Here is an 18,527-nt window from a genome sequence, read left to right as displayed (position 1 = left end):
ATAGGTGTTTGTGCTACCGTCGTACATAGAAAATTAATGAACTTTTACTACATTGACTCTGCCGGGAATCGAACTCGGGACCTCGGTAAGGCGTAGTATTAAAACCGGCGTACACACAAGTCGACCACGGAGCTTAAATTGGATTATATATAAAGACGAAACAATTACATGGCAATAGAGTTACGTTGTCCCGATCGATTTTGGACATTACGGCTCTTCTCAAGGGAATGTGACCATCTGCGCGCAACGAACTGTCTTGCACAAATGTGTGCGCAAACATGACCACTATAGTTTCCTACACACATAATCTGATGGAGACGACAATTTGAAAGATTTCAGTGGTAAGATCAATAGAGACACGAGGCATACATTGCTGACTATGAACTGTCCAGGATTACTCGACCCAACATAATCCTTTCTTATTAGTTGTTCTGGAGTTTATGCCTTCTTAGTCTATTTCAAAAATCTATACTAATATATGAATGTGAAGGTAACTCTATCTGTCTGTCGCTCTTTCGCGATCACACCGCGAAACCGAATTTTATGAAATTTGGTGAGAAAACTTGATGTCCAAGAATGGACATAGGCTACTTTTTTGTAATAAATAAAGGACGATTTATAATTCGGAAATATCTGTAAAAGTTTTTAATCAACGTACTTTATTTTCATATACTAAGTATACGTAAGTTTGTATTTTTAATTATTTTATTTTTATTATAACAACTAATACTTAAATGCAACAAATATTTTTTTGTATTTTGACTACAAGATTCAATGGCATTTTTATGGCTGTTAATTCAAACCTCCGCAAAACTCATTTCCAAATTTGTATATTTATTTTCCCATCATAATAAAAGGTACGGTTATATCGAATTAAATAATTAAATCGGGTACGTTGCGTACCTACTAAACAAAGCATTACTTTTCAATTAAGCCAAATAAACGATTCGGAATCATCTCTTAGGGGCTTTATTTTAATAGATTCGATACAGCTCGCTCATTGGCGAACATTTGAAATTTTACTAAGGGTAAAAAGTCTTGTTAAGGGTCCGTTAATGAAATACAAATATCAAATATCCTATAATAGGCATTTATCCTTGTTTAGGCTAAATTTATTTAACGGTTTTTGTTACGTTTCTCGTGCGTATTTCTGAATTATTTAACTTCATGAAAGCTCGGTTTAATGACTTAATACTTGGACTTATTGTCATCTCTGCAGTGTAATCTGATGATGATTGTCATTATCCTGAACGGTTTCAGTCTCCAATTTCAACTAAGATTCCCCTAACGACTCAAATGTAGTGAACAATTATTGGCAAACTTTATTTCTTCTCTGACATGGTCGGTGGGTCAGTAAAGACAGAGAGACAGAAGGCACAGGAACAATGGCTTTACATGATTTCCAAGACTTAGGAACGTATCGTGGTAACTTGGGAACTTGAGTGACAAACTTTATTGAACCAACCCGGGTTTGTACCCCATGACATTGAGTTCAACGACCCCAAAAACTGTCGACTAAAAGAACGGTGCAGTCTTTATAAAGTGTTACTTTTTCAATACACGATTGTTAATCGTAGTTTTATTTTCACGTATTATATTCTGCTTATAAAACCGTTTGTAACAAAAAAACAACCGTCAGAATGCAATTGAAACTTTGTTGAAATTTCACTCCGTCATACGAAATTCGAATATGCATTCAACGTGTGGGAATAGAGAAATAAAATTACCGCGATTGTGGAAACGACGTTACGTGATACGTTCTTTGGGATATGACATACATCGAGTTGTTTACGCCACTTAAAAGTTGTAATGTCTTTAGCGGCACACACTCCAATCACATTAGTGTATCAAGCGAAACTTTTAGCCCCTCGCATTATTTGCAACTGGAAAATTTTCATCCAGCTCCAAACTTATAATGGAATTACTTTTAAATTCATGTCTGCCTCCTGCCGGTTGCATACAAGACCCTCGTTTATCAACGAAATACCCAATTTCGTTCACAAAACATGCCTAATATTGAATGATTTGTCCCTCATTCCGAGAAAAAACGTCCTTAGTGACAACTTTATGTATTATTTGTAATAGGAAACAGAAAACTTCCTAGCCTCAGGGATCAGAGTAAATAAAATTGTTACCATAGACAAAGATACTCAGAATACAAATATCATTATGTTTTATATTATAAAAGCGGAAGTGAGTTGGTCTGTTTGTTATGCCAACGTCTTAAGTACTCAACAGTCTGTAAATTTCCCACTGCTGGGCTAAGGCCTCCTCTCCCTTTGAGGAGAAGTTTTGAAACATATACCACCACGGTGTTCTGAAATTAGACACAAGCTGGTTTCCTCACGAAATTTTCCTTCACCGCCGAATTATAAACACAAATTAAGCACATGAAAATTCAGTGGTGCTTGCCTGGGTTTGAACCTGCAATCATCGGTTAAGATGCACGCTTTCTAACTTACTAACTAATAAAGATTTTTAATGATACTTCACACGTGGGTGAAGTCGAGGATAGAAACTAATCTGTAATATAATGAAGTCGAAGTCAGCAGCGTTGTGGGGGTTACCTAAAACAACACAGTCACTGTTTATTTTATAGCAATATATAGGTTGTGGTTATATGTATACAGACCATTTTTCTTTGTGAGTATTTTCAACATTCTAGGATCGTAAGAGGCCCGGGGTCCGGAATGCGAGGGTAACTTTTTACCGCAAAGTTAAATTAGTTTTTCATTAGCTCAAACACCGCTGCCAATGTCATAACTTCCCTCCTAATTACGCTTACCCTTTGTTTTATCTTTGCATGTGATAATTAATTACGTTTGGAAATTAATTTACTCGTAATAGCCAAGTATCTTTGTTACGGAATAATTAAACAATTTATTTATGATATCTTATTTGATTGTAAATTATTTGTTTATTTTATATATTCTATTTGGTGTTGTTGATTGAATATCTTATATTACCTGACATTTCTTTTAAATATTTCTATTATTATTTTTTATTTAGATTAGATTTACTTGGAGTTAGTAGTAGTTAGAGGGGGAAAGAGGGGGTACCTATAAGTAAGTACTCATCTCATAGATATTCTACCGCCTCATTACAATACACAATATTGTTGTGTTCTAGTTTGAAAGGTAAGTGAGGCAGTGTAAAAACAAATCACAAATCTTAGCTCCCAATGTTTGTGGCATTTTGGCCATGTCAGGAATGTTTAATAGTTCTATATAGTGATAGTGATCACTTATCCGTCTGACTACATATACAATACATAATATTTATAAATAAAGTTGTTCCATATTTGAACCAACATTGGGTTAAGATTGGCGCATTAAATCCATCTCGAAATGAATAAAAACAAAACATTTTAATATGCAATGTGAAACAGAACATATATCTGTTTCGATTACGAGAGGTTGCCGAGGCAGATAAGTAACACATAACGATTGATTGATTGTGCGGGAACCCGTCCCGTGTTATATCCAGGAATATATGAATAACATAGCATTGACTTGGTAGATAAATGCAATGCTAATACTAGTTAGCCGTCCTGACCTCACACGGGTAACTCACACAATTATATACATAAAACATTAATCGAATAGATAAAGATAAATTAGTGTTTTTTTTTTTGCCAATGCGTATGTAGAATATGTTACCAAAGTTTCATCATAATCGGAAATAAATCATAAATGAATACTTTAGAAAAATATAACTTAAAACTTTTTTCGTTAATTAAAAATGAAAGATTTTATTTACGAAAATTATATTGTATAACCTTTTACATTCTAATAAAAAATATACTCATGAAAAGATGTTTATATTAAGGAAATTAAAAATAAGGTTTGTTATATACAGAAATTTGATAAATTGAAACTTCACGAACTTCAACGGTATACGGTCCAGCTAGCTATATGGTAGTTGAATGTTCGATCCAGACCCCTTGGGTTATTATACCCACTCCTCACACAAGATTTACGCTTAATTGGAGGGGAGACTCCGATTAATCGTTATTTCTTAAACAACAGACATTCGTTTTACAAAATATCTCAATTTTATTAAATAAATTAGTAAATATTCCAGTTGCAAAATAAATCGAGAACTTTTACAAACGGGACAAAGTAAAAGTGATCTATAAAAACGATCCCGTTTGAGAAATAAACTGTTCAACCATTTTATTTCCAGCGACGGACATTTTATTTGAACAAAAACAAAGTAGTTAAACGTTACAGAAGATATTATGCAGTATATACAGTTTCATCGTCCATTAATCACAAAAATAGCGTTCTCTCAATTTCTGAACTCGAAAAGCTTCAAATAACCTTCAAAGTATTGGCTCGCGTATTCGTTTGTTACATTTAATGGAAATAATATCGATGAAAATATGACTCGAGATGGCCCAGTTATACATGATACAAGTGGAACTTCACTGGAGAGTGAAGATCAATGGTTCCTTTCCGCGCATCATAGACTGTTCAAACGCTCGTATTTATTATGACGAAGTTTTTATTATTATAATAAATAAATAAATAAATATTTGACAACATCACATACATTACTCTGATCCCAATGTAAGTAGCTGAAGCACTTGTGTTATGGAAATCAGAAGTAACGACGGTACCACAAACACCCAGACCCAAGATAACATAGAAAACTAATGGTAATCTACATTAACTCGGCCGGAAATCGAACCCGGGACCTCAGAGTGGCGTACCCATGAAAACCGGTGTACACACCACTCGACCACAGAGGTCGTCGAGGAGGAGTATGATTACATATACCAATATGATTTGAGCGTTTTAAAATAAATTTCAAGTGTCAAAAAACCTTGAAATCCCCGCGTTGGTCCACTCGAAACTTCCTCTTGAAATCTTCTAAGAAATTCATCTTCGTAAATTGAAAAAGCTAGTGAAAAGTTTTAAGAGAAGTTGTCTTATTCGTGGCTCCAAGTATTCTATTAGAAGTTCGCGAGACATTCAGAAGTTATCGTCGGAATAGTGTACAGTTTTTATTTTACAACAACAATCAAATCATTGAATCGCAGAGTATTCTGCTCCTTCGCCGACTCATTACAACTACCTTTAAATGTTTTTCGCTAACTTCGCAAGAGATTCCTCTAGTTTAGCAAAAAGTCGGCAACGAGTGCCTTAATTCCGGACGAAGTTCGACGTTGCTCGCACGGATCTCAATTAGTCGGTGTTTCAGGTCTGTGGAGGCTGCGGCCGGACACCGCACGGTGTCGCCACCTAGCAAACTTGACCAATTAATGTCCTTCCTCTAACTCTTCCTAAGCAGACTTCAAAGTCTCTAAAGCTACAAGACAAGTTTCAAAACTTCAAAGTTTATACCGCATTTCTCAAAATAAAATATAAGGATATACTCTGCGGATCGGTGGATGGTTTTTTTATCATTCTCTTGAAACATTTAACTTTTATTTAATATTTAAACATGGCTGCTTTCCGTTAACGCAACATTAAGGCTACGTAATGTTTTCTTTTTATATATTCGCTCGGTTTCACACGTTATTAAACGAAACGTTACACACCATTAACATCCATTTGTTGTGATTTACAAGATTTGAGAAATTTACGACGATTGTATTATTATGAAACATTTAAAATTCGAACCAAATAATATTTTATACAAGCTTATTAATAAGCGCAAGCATTATTCTGTAAGAATTCACTTCGAATCTCACGCGTGAATTGTTGACATCTGAATTACGGTGGCACGTGTATAAACTTTATAATTATTATATTCAAAGTCGCATAGACCATTCTAATATAATACGCTTGTGTTGCGATGAATTGATTTGTCATTAAATTAATTATTATAAGGTTTATGTGTGCATTAGTATGAGTGACGTTTGTACTTCCATTTGTCTTGGTGTGTATGAGATGTTTATTATAAGAATAGAGACAGAAAAATATACAAATGAGATTACACGTGTAATGAATAAGTGATAAGATAATATAATGCGTCTCAAGCTTAGGCATTTTCTTATTGTATATTACTTTTTCCTTACGACCTCCATGGTCGAGTAGTTTGGACATCGGTTTTCATGGGTACGCCACGCCGAGATCCCGGGCTTGATGCCCGACCGAGTCGATGTAGAAAAAGTTCATTAGTTTTCTATGTTGTCTTGGGTCTGGGTGTTTGTGGTACCGTCGTTACTTCTGATTGTCCATAACACGAGTGTTTTAGCAACTTACATTGGGATCAGAGTAATATATATGTGACTTCTTTAGTCTACTCGAACGTAATGAAACATATCGATCCTGGTTGTATTTAATTTATATAAAAAAATAAATAGTAGTTACCCTGAATTCAAATACGACAAAATTAAAAATGGCGCTCAAAGACGTTAATTTAAAGTTTCGAATGTCTACGATTTTAAGTCAAAACTTTTAGGGTAATAAAAGTAGAGTCAATTAGCTAATAAATAAGGATCAACTTCGGAATAAAATACAATAAGGTAAATAAAATCTGGTTATTTAAATACTGAATTTATGGTTCTTTGATATTTTGAGACACGATTTGAGTTTTGAGCCAATTTTCAGGATGCTTTTTTTGTTGACTTAGTTGTCATTCGTTCATTCGTTTCGAAATGAACCCTGACAGCCAAATGAGCCCATTTACTTCAGTAAATCCCGCTGAACCCTGAAGTAAATACAATACTGTGCAAAGATGAGACTGATTCGAAATGTAATAAGTTTAGTTTATTTTCTACTGCGATTCCGTGATCATAGTTACATATGTCAGAATTTCTTTGATATCAGACGCAGGAATTGAATAACTTTACGTAATTTCCGAAACATATGAGTTTTGTTTGTTTTTGGAAAGAGGGACCTTGCAAACTTTCTAAATTCCTTCCTTGCTCGCTTCGGTCTGCTATTGGGAATCGCAGAAGAAGCCAATAACTTATTAAACCAAGCCGGGAATCCTATAATTCAGTACCTTTGTATGTTATGTTATATTTACATTTACAAGAAAGCTTTAAGAAAATAGATGTTAGGTTAAAAAGGCATTGCTGAAAGAAAGTATATCGTATTTAGGTAAGTCAGGTTACTTTTTCTGACATCGTTCTCTTAATGATACAATACAACGGTACTGTTCTAATTGAGCCTTGAATTAAACATTGTGATGGCAAATAATGGCCGAGGTTATTACAAGACGGTACATGCGTTGACACTAGTCCCATCTTATGTGGAAATGTTAAAGATTGGAAACGCAAACGAAAATGACAAAGCTATACTATTTATTTCCAATAAAATGATGTCGTTCGCAATTGAAATACCTTAAAGAAATAGTGCAAGAATATTAAAAAAACATATCAGTCTTATGCTTCCGCCCGATTCATTTCTGCTGGTTGGTTTTTGCCCATAAACAGGAATTCTTGCCAACATTCCACGCTGTCATATTTTGTAAGGTTTATCATATTTATTTACGATTATTTGAGCCTTATGTGATTTTTTGTAAAATAGGTAGGTGAACCAGCCAATCCCTGCTCTCCAACCTGTCCCTTCTCAACAGGGGTTCCGTGGTGGACGTTTCGTTCGCCACTGCTGTCGTAGCACGCAGAGTGGTTGATTGGAGAGTGGAGGAGGAGGTGGAGACTCTATCGGATCACCGGTACATCCGATTTGAGATCTCCACTTCTCGCAGGCCGGCGGAACCCCAGAGGGTGCCGACCACGTTGCCGAGGTGGTCTCTCGGCCAGGTCGATCGAGAGCTGGTCAAGGAGGCCGCAATCGTGCAGCGGTGGGGTTCCGCAGCGAGGAGGGAGGGCGCCAGCGCGGAGGAGCTGGCAGGCCGGATGCGCAGTTCACTCAAGGAAGTCTGCGATGCGGCCATGCCTCGGACCCGGCGCAGAGTTCCGCGCCGACACGTATACTGGTGGTCGCCCGAAATCGCCGACCTTCGGGCGACGTGCTGCCGGGCACGGAGGGCCTACGTCCGCTGTCGAAGACGCAACGGCCTCGACACGGATTTGGAGGGACAGTTGCTGGACGCCTATCGCCAGCTGAAAAAAGAGCTGCAGCTGGCAATACGCAAGGCCAAGGAGAAGGCCAGGGAGGAACTTCTGGCGGGCCTCAATCGAGACCCGTGGGGGCGCCCGTACCGCGGTGTACGCGGGAAGTTCCGCACCCAAGGCGCCCCCGTCATCGAGACGATGCCACCGGAACTCCTCCTTCGCCTGGTTGGGGAACTCTTCCCCCATCCAGGCGAGCACGTCCCTCCGCAGATGGCGCCCCGCTCCGTGACCGAAGACCCAGTGGTTTCCCCACTGATTACGGAGCGGGAGATGGAGATGGCCCTCGGTCGCTTGAGGGCCAGGAAGACGGCGCCGGGTCCGGACGGGGTTCCAGGGCGTATTCTGTGCGACGCCCTGGAATACCTAGGTGCAAGGCTTCGGGAGCTATTCGACGAGTGTCTGTGCAGCGGGCAGTTTCCGAAGCCTTGGAAAGAAGGGAAGTTGGTCCTGTTGCCGAAGGAAGGTCGGCCGTTGGATTCCCCTTCGGCATACAGGCCAATTGTGCTGCTGAACGAGACGGGAAAACTCTTCGAGAAGGTCCTCGCAGCCCGTCTCGTTCAGCACCTCGAGGAGGTCGGTCCGGGTCTCTCGGAGGCGCAGTACGGATTCAGGGCGGGCCGATCGACAGTCGACGCCCTGAATGCCCTGAAGACTCGGACGACGGAAGCGGTGGCCCGGGGGCAGGTCGTCCTGGCTGTGTCGCTTGACGTGGCGAACGCCTTCAACAGTCTCCCTTTCGAGACGATACGGGAGGCACTCCGATACCATGGGGTGCCGACCTATCTGAGGAGACTGCTGGAGGCGTACCTCCAGGACAGGAAGATCCTCTGGGCGGGGGTCGATGGGAGGATCGTCCGGCATCGAGTGGGCTGCGGCGTTCCACAGGGGTCGGTCCTCGGCCCAATTCTATGGAACGTCGGTTTCGACTGGCTCCTGCGGGCTCCCGTCCTTCCCGGGATGGGGGTGTTGTGTTATGCTGACGACACTCTCGTCACGGCGATTGGACGGGACTTCCGGGAGGCGGCTCGCCTTGCCGAAGTCGGAACGGCTCTCACCGTGGACCGCATGGGAATGCTGGGCTTGAGGGTCTCCATATCCAAAACGGAGGCCCTCCTCTTTCACGGTCCACGAAAAGGACCCCCACGAGGGGCGAGTATCACCGTCCAGGGGACGGTTATCAAGGTGCAGGCCCAGATGAAGTATCTGGGCCTGATCCTGGACGGTCGATGGAGCTTTGGGCAGCATTTTGTTCATCTCGGCCCAAGGCTCATCAACGCCGCTGCCGCTCTTGGTCGCCTCCTTCCGAATGTGGGAGGGCCGGGGTCGCTATGCCGGCGTCTTTATTCCAGCGTAGTGAGGTCGATGGCGCTGTACGGTGCCCCGATCTGGATAGACGCCCTCACCGCTAAAAACCGGGCTCTGCTGCGAAAGCCGCAGAGGGTCATAGCGGTGAGAGGCATCAGAGGGTACCGTACGGTGTCGTGGACTGCGGCGACACTTCTCGCGGGCGATCCGCCCTGGGAGCTCCAGGCGGAGGTGCTCGCGGAAGTGTACCGGTTCCGGGTCGAGGCGAGGGACCGCGGCGACCGTCCAGGGTCGGCGGAGATCGGGCGGATCAGGGCTCTAGCCCAGCAAGCCCTGATCGCCCGATGGCAGGAGGATCTGGGGACTCCCACGGCGGGCCTAACGACAGTGGAGGCGATCCGTCCCCACTTGAGTCGCTGGGTCGAGAGGAAGCACGGCACACTGTCGTATAGAATGACGCAGGTACTTACCGGACACGGATGCTTCGGTAAGTACCTGCACGGGATAGCGCGGCGGGAGGAGTCACCCTCCTGTCACGAGTGTGGTGCGCCAGTGGACACGGCGTACCACACCCTGTACGAGTGTGCTGCGTGGGGGCCCCAGAGGCACATCCTTGCGGCGACTATGGGCGGAGACCTCTCGCTACCGAGCGTTATCAACACCATGCTCGGTAGCGAGGTGTGCTGGTCAGAGATGCGCTCCTTCTGCGAAAGTGTCATGTCGCAGAAGGAAGCAGCGGAGCGGGAGCGGAAAAAAATGCCGCCGCTGACTCGCTCCGCAGAAGACGACCGGGGAGAAGGAAAAGGCGCTACGCGCATCTTCTCCCTCCGCCTCAATAGGCGCCGTAGGGACCAGGGGGCGTCCCAGTACCCTGGGAATCCCCCCTAGCTGTTGAAGGCCCGTATAAGCGGGCCGACCGTCAGGGTGTCACGGTAGCATGCGTAAGCGATCCCGTGGCTTCCGCCGAAAGACGGAGAGGGTACCGCTGGTTTTTTAGTGGGTAAACCCGGTGTGCTTGGGCGCACTCGGCGTTCAGGGCTCCGGGGAGTCCCACACCCCCCCCCCCCCACTTTCCATCACGTGGGGGAAGCGCGCAAAGCGTTTTTCCAGCGTAATAAAAAAAAAAAAAAAAAAAAAAGGTGAACCAGCCAATAACGGGTAAACTACCTGGTGGCAAGTGGTCACCACCATCCATAAGCATTAGTGCCATCTGAAATCTCAGGCATTCCTTGCACCTCTAATGCGCTTGAGAACTAAATTATTATATCAGTGGTAGCTGTAGTTACACTGCCTCACTCACCCTTCAAACTAGAACGCAACATTATAAAGTAAAAATATACTTACTGGTCAATAGATAAAACTCATACGCATAAAATTTGATAAAACTTTTTTAATTTGTAAATCAATGTAAATACCGATACATAACAAACAAGAATACATATCCAACATCGATTTGACTTCTGAATATTAACTAACCGGGCACTAAAGCAAAGTGGGTCAAACTTGGACTCCTAAACAAGCACATTTACAACTATTCATTTCATGAAAGCGGCGAGGTTGTGCGTTGGGACTACACCGCAAAAGTTTCCCATCAACCTACATCTGTCTGTGAGTAAATTCTTGTATCGTAAAAGGATATTGTATGGAAAAGTTAAATTAATTTACGTACACAAATATAACAGTGACCGCTTGTTATATTTTTTTATGCTACGGACCAGCCACCTGATGGTAAGTCGTCACCACCGCCCAAAGACAATGGTGCTGTAAGAAACATAACCATTCTTCTCACCTAAAACCTACCTTTTATGTCCCTTGTACCTATAGTTACACGGGCTGACTCACCACAATACAAAACAATACTTTTGTTTTGGTTTGGCGGTGGAATTTCTGATGAATGGGTAGTACCAAGCTCTACCACCAATCGTACAACATTTCGCTAACAGCCCGAAACTATTCATTAACTACTTAATATAACAAGTTCGTTGAAGCTTATTCTATCATACTGAATCACCATTGTTGGTGGCAATATATTTAAATGTTACATAATATCATGCGACACGTGCAGGTTTCCTTACGGTATTTCCTGCAGTGTCAAATACAAGATTAGTTCCAACGGTTGAATTCCTTGTCTTATAAATTTTATTGAGTTGAATAACATATTTCTCTTGTTTATTTATTGAATAAAATTTCCTATTCCATTAATGATTTATTTAAAAAAGGAAAAACAATTGAATATTAAATTTATTACCTAAAATCTATATTAATATTATAAATGTCGATCTTTTACGACCAAACCGCAGAAACGAATTTGATGAAATTTGGGATGAAGCAAACTTAAACTCCAAGAAAGGACATAGGGTCCTTTTTTGCCTGACATATGACAACCAACACCCTAAAACGCGAGCGAATACGGATTACTAGTATTATAATATCAAATATAATTGGTTAAACTTTATTTAAATAAGAACAAGATATAGAAGAACGTTACAAATTCTCACAGTTTACACAATGTCCTACATTGTCCCGGAAAACGTTTAAGGTATATTTATACAATCCAGAGCGTAACGTGCTCGCTGCATTTTCTTTTAAAATGACGCCAAACTAAAGTGGGCTACTTCCCCCTGGGGATCTGCTAAACGAAAGTTACTAAACGTACATACATAACGTCTTAATAGTTATGCCTCGTACTTAAACACAAAGTTGTAGTTACACATCAACTAAAATGTTTCATAATTATTTTCTTATAAAATCTTTTGTGAAATAGACGAGAATTAAATTTAAAATCTGGTCTTAATTTATGAAAGGTACACGAAAGTATCTTGTTAAAATAAACTTAAGTAAAGCATGATAGGCAATACAAGAATATTTATTAGCTGCCCGGATTGATTTTGAACGGATAAAATATTATTTATACATTATACATACACATAAGTAGAACATACATAGTTTAAAGAAATATTCTTGGGCGTTTTATTTCTTGGAGAGTTTAAGGTTTAATTTATTTAAAAAAAAGTTGCATAAATATACATTATTATATGAGAGTCTGTTTATCCTTCGTTGTCTGTTTATATGAAATCTATAACCTCAAAAATTACAGGATTATTATAGGATTTTTATACGATTGAAAGCAAAGTTGATACATATTTGAAATACTTTCATCCATGATACACAATTATACAGTCTTCCGACAATGTTTTCTTTCACTATCACCTATTACGCAAATTAAGATATATGTAGGTAGTTGTCCTTGCAATACGAACTGATAACATTTTTACAAAATCCGATTAAAATCTAGCTGTTCTAACCACTGACCCATCTCATTCAATTATCATTCTTATCCTACAAAGAGAATCATCAATTAATCACATTTTCCCCCTGCATTTAAGATCCAGTTTCACTAGCAGTAACATACCTCGTAAATGTATTTTGAGTCGGTAAATGTAACTTGACCGTTACAATTACATTGTATCTTGCTGTAGATAATGTCGGTAATCACCTCTGCGTACACTAAGGGCAGGAGGCTGCGGATTGGTCGGTTTAGCCGCAAGCTCCTCACGATCTAATGACTTCTGGTCGACTATTATACGCCTCGGTTGAATCTACAGTACTGTACATTTGATTTAATTACAGGACATTCGATTTATAAACGTCTTTTTATGTTTTGTAATTTGAGAATTCTATAATTAACCTACTTCTAAATTGGAGGGAATTATCAATTGGACATATATGTGTGTAACATTTTTAGGATTTAATTATATTTGAGTATGATATATGCTTCCGAGCACGTGTGCTTATTCTCGTAGTAAGTGTTTGTATGTTTGTCCACAAATTTCTCGAATAGTAGAAGTTGTATTTAGATGATCATTTTTAATCTAAGTTAGGTGCACTTCAACTTAGGGAATAGTATAAGTTTCATTAAAATCGGTCTAGGAGTTTCATTGATATGTTTTTTATTTTTAGTTCACTAGCTGTGTTTATTATCATTAATTTTGAATTGAATTCGAATCGCAATAAGTCGGAATGGGCCAGCTAATTTAATCATAGAGATTTTTTAATGTGCACTATGGTATAGTTTCTTAAATTGAATACATATGAGCTTGTCTAGCCCATAAATCACAGCGTACCTTGCTATAAAAATGATTGACTGTGTACTATGTATTTAGTAAATGAATAAATTGTAAAGAATTACAAAATTTGACAAAAAAAGAAACGCCGTTATGTCAAAGAAAAGAGATGGCGTTTTCCAAAAGTAAATTATTTACGTAAAATTCTCGACTTGTACTATACACGAACGTAGTAATATTCCGCTTAATGTCACATTTTCTGAAATCAATTACATAAGCAGCCCCACAAATTTAACTCAGTGATAAACTGTTTTAATTGAAACATCAATCAAATTTACGATATTAAAATTATATTTTCAAGTTATTTCGAATTGTTATTTTCCACCGTGATGGTTAAATCGAAACATATATTTTTCCAGCACGTATTTGAGTTGCAATATACAAAAATTCTCATGTAAAAAATATAGTTCCTGACGTATTGCCATATTAAAATAAATAAAAAAATACTCCACTCGAGCTCGACGTAATATAAAAATCAATCCCAACTTGATCAAAAAAAAAAAGATAGTACCGAAAAAGTCAGCTTGCATTACTAAATAAATAGCCAAATAAAGTTCACTTGGCATTGCGTGATTAGTTGTGGACTGACCTAGTTTATTTTGTTTCAGAGTTTGCGCGATGTTCCTCCCGGAATTCGCAAGTTTCGTCGCGGCCATCTTGTTTGCGGTGCATCCCATACACAGCGAGGCGGTAAGTAACCAATCATATTTGGTCCGATCAAAATTCATCAACAGATTAAATATACAAAGTTATTTACACATTTATTTTAGATATGATAAAATATTATATCAATTTTATTTATAAGAAGGCTATAATAAAAGGTCATGACTTTCATAATTTGTCCTTTGCTCTCGATTTTTAATTCAATTAATGCATTTACAGTGTCAAATACGAACACGAAAAGAATAACAGATAACATTATATTAACCAAACATAGATAATAAACTACAGTACATGTAAAATGACTGACTACGGCACACAATACACAGCCTTTACCGTTGAGTCTAATAGGATAAAATTTTCCGAGAAGTTCTTTATGGACTAACGAAGCACTAACGAAGGATTTTTCAAATTTGATCTTCTAAGGTTATAAAGGGGATGAAAGTTTGTATGGAAATTCGCCAATTCTGGTTTTAGAAATTCGATCATCGGTATTTAGGTTTCTGTTGGTCTAAAGATAAGATGATAGCTTGCATCGAAATCTGTAAAGTTTTGAAGCTACAATTATTATGGAATATGATCTTTCGAAACGCAGGTTACGATAAAATCATGTTACTTAAGAAAATTCGGTTGGTTTCTTTAAAATGTTTTCGATAAGATAACCCATCTTCATATACTAACTGTGTACCCCGTACACGATTCCATTCTATTCAATTATTACGAGTAAGTACTAAACACACAATCGAGTAGCTGTTTCAATCGATTTTGTAATCGGCATCACAACGCTTTTTTTAATTTAATCATAACTTATTTTATATTCAAACGATTGTAAAAAAAAAAACAGAACATGCATTTTTAATCTACGGTCCATTACGCTTGACACTGACATTTACATTTTGACGAGTCGAAAGTCAATCGGTATTTAATTTAAACGATTTTAACAACATCGATATTATTCTGCTCATGCTTACTGATATATGTAAATTTTATGTACAAATAATTCAGAGTATAAACGATTTGTGAATAAATGATAATGCATTTATTTTCTCATAACAATATGTACTTCGATTAGGAAAATAATTTAAAATCCTTATTTATTTACTCGATGTTTAGTCTATAGACTCGTAATACCTAATATACATATATGTAAGATGAGTTTCTCGCTCTCATTTGCAAGACTAAATAACAAATGTATATACATATCTTTCTAACAACAGTGTTTTTATGTTTTAATAGATTTTTCGTATATTTTTGTCGTTAAGTTATCAAAATACGATATCAGATGTTTTTAGCGACATTAGGGTTTTGCACGTGCAGGCAATTCTGCCGTCAAACAGTCTTACTTATTAAGTATAGTAAATTTTCAATATAAAATCAAAAAATCAAAATAAACTTTATTCAAGTGGGCTATTACAAGCACCTTTGAATCGTCAATTAACAATTAAGTGAAGCTACCACCGGTTCGGAAAGTAGATTCTAACGAGAAGAACCGGCAAGAAACCGAGTAGTTACTCTTTTTCAACATTTAAAAAATACAAAGTCATGTTAGTTAATACAATTATTTAAATTAATATATCCTGCGTGGAAGTCAACAGGTATCAATTCCACGCTTTTTTATCATCTACAGAATCTTGTATCGAGTAATACGCCTTTTTTTGTAAAATGTGTATGAACCAATACACGGACATAAAAGACAACATCTCGTAACTCTCACGGTGTAAAAGCTTTAATACGTTCAAAGTTTCTATGACAGAAAGTGAGCCTTTGGTAGAAATCAAAAATGTTTTTTTTTTTTTTTTGACAATAAAGAAAAATCAAAATGGATATAGTAAGAAAACTAAAAGTCTGAAAAATATATCATTTTTATATTAAGCATAGACTCTTCATTTTTAAAACTTCATCAGTGAAGAACTTTGTATAGAAGATATTAAGATACATTGTAATAAAATATTCATTCTACTAAGTTAGACCAAATTCTCTATACAGCATAACTATGGAACATATTCATAATTTGTATTCACAAACACATCCAAGATCACCATTAAGACATACAAAGTAAATGAAAAATAACTTGTAATTGTTTTACATCATCACTACACACTATAAAACAAAGTCGCTTATCGCTGTCTGCCTCTATATATGCTTAGATCTTTAAAATTACACATCGGATTTTGATGCGGTTTTTTTTTATAGATAGAGTGATTCGAGAGGAAAGTTTTTGTATATAATTCATGTACAACATAGTAATGAAACATTGATAATTTTAAAAGTTTGTAATGTGATATTGTAAATTAAAAAAATCTGTAGTATACTTAGTATTACTATTGAACCCGTGCGCAACACAGGCGGGTCGCTAGTACATAATAAAATTTATATTTATTCGTAATAGCAATATTATATTAAATAGAAGTAATCTAATACCTTCATACAGTCTTTAATAAGGTTGAGGGAAATCCAATACTTGGTTATCTGGCGAGTGTAATTAATGTCCGTGTTGTCAATCAGGACCTTTGAAGCTGTACATATACCTTCCCACATTTCTAATTAATTGGTTCCTTTTATGATTGAGGTCCCTTCACGATTACGGATCTTTAACGAGCCATTTCACCCTCTTACAGAGAAGAGAAACAGCCGGAGGCTAATACTTGTAATAAGAGAGCTATCTCCTTTCATTTATTTTTTCACAATAGATTGCGTTATAGCAACCAAGTTCAAATCAAATCGAATTAAAATACTTTTTTATTCAATATGAATTTTAGAATTACATAATATAATCGACAAACGTTACTAAAAAAAGTAAGTTAAATAATGTCGGTAGGACTTTGTGCAATCCCGTCTGAGTAGATACCGTCTAATCTTTATATATTTACCGTCAAAAAGTAGTACTCAGTATTGTTGTGTTCCAGTTTGAAGGGTGAGTGAGCCAGTGTAACTACAGGCACAAAAGATAAAGATATAACATCTTAGTTACCAAAGTTGGTGGGGATGTAAGAAATGGCCAATATTTCTTGTAGCACTGTTGTCTATGGGCGGTGGTGACCACTAACCATCAAGTGGTCCATTTACTCGTCCGTCTGGCAACACCATAACATATATTTATTTTATTTAAATAAAAACAAAAACAAAATACTACATTACTTGGTGATAATACTTGATTACTTGGAAGTACTTCAGAATTATTATATAATTCAAGAAACTTGTTGAGATGGAGAAACACAGATTAATTTTGAATGGCAAAGATGATGATACTCTGTAAAAATTATGGAATTAATTAAATAGGATTTTTTTTTCAATTAAGTAACCGAGCATAATCTTTCTTCTTAATATATAAAAATCCAGTGTCACAATGTATGTTCCCAGTGAACTCTTCACCAACTCAACCGATATTGATGAAATTTGGCATTTATGTGTAATTTGGTCCAACTTAAGAGATAGGATAGTTTTCATTTCGATTAATGGCCTCAATGATTTATAAATAACAATAAACTGATCATCAAAGTTGATTGTTGTTATTAATTGTAAATTACGAAAATTTCGAACAGATGGCACCTCACATAGGATTTTTTACAGAAATCTGTCAGACCGTTTATCATTAACTTATCATAGATGGCGCTACCATTGAATTTTAGATTTCATTTTCCACTACACGTGGTGCTGGCCATTTTTTGATCGATACTCTCTGTGACATCCCTTTTTCTGGATCATTTTTCATTTTATTTTCATTTGTTGTATATTATTTTGGATATCTATATAGCTACTAATTTACAGTTACATAATGCAGTGAAATATAAGAACAACAAAATAATAGTACAAGGAATTTATTCACATAAAATTTTCAGTAAAATGCCACCAAAAAAATATAACCTCAACAATGCCCGTAGCAAAAAAGCTCGACAACGGCGTCTTGAAAGAGCTCACGAATCAGTCGAACAAAGAGCAGAAAGAAATGAAGCGCAAAGAATCGCATAGCTGATATTCGTGCGCATGAATCAAGAGAACAGCGTGATAATCGTCTCCAAGAATGTTTATCGAGAACAAGAGCTGCACGTGGACAACACATAGATTCAATTAGAGAACGAGACCGAGAAAGGCAGAGAACCAGTCGTGCATTAACACGTGAATCGTTTGTTCGTCTTGGGTTTAATTATGCACCAGACATTAATTACTCAGCTGATCCCAAAGTTACTATCGGTGCGATGAACAAAATATGCAAACATTGTCAGGCGTTAAAATTTCGGAATGAATCACCTGGCATGTGTTGTGCCTCAGGGAAAGTTGTATTATTACCACTCCCTACTCCGCCTGAACCTTTGAAATCTCTTCTTTCTGGCATTTCAAATGATTCAAAATTATTTTTGCGTAAGACACGAAAGTTTAATTCTTGCTTTTAAATGACATCATTT

The 18,527-nt window shown here is 37.9% G+C and overlaps 1 protein-coding gene across 1 annotated transcript in view; it reads left to right on the top strand.

The window, feature by feature from the left end:
• The window catches only part of LOC124544303 (protein O-mannosyl-transferase Tmtc3), a 200,019-nt gene that overhangs the window by 167,945 nt on the left and 13,547 nt on the right, over positions 1–18,527 (top strand). The window contains exon 3 of the mRNA XM_047122784.1: positions 14,073–14,154. Within this exon, the coding sequence (XP_046978740.1) occupies positions 14,073–14,154 (82 nt within the window). The remainder of the gene's footprint in view (positions 1–14,072; positions 14,155–18,527) is intronic.

Source organism: Vanessa cardui, chromosome 4 (genome assembly GCF_905220365.1).
Source record: "Vanessa cardui chromosome 4, ilVanCard2.1, whole genome shotgun sequence".
Classification (NCBI taxonomy): domain Eukaryota; kingdom Metazoa; phylum Arthropoda; class Insecta; order Lepidoptera; family Nymphalidae; genus Vanessa; species Vanessa cardui.
This window is presented reverse-complemented; position numbering and strand designations above follow the sequence as displayed.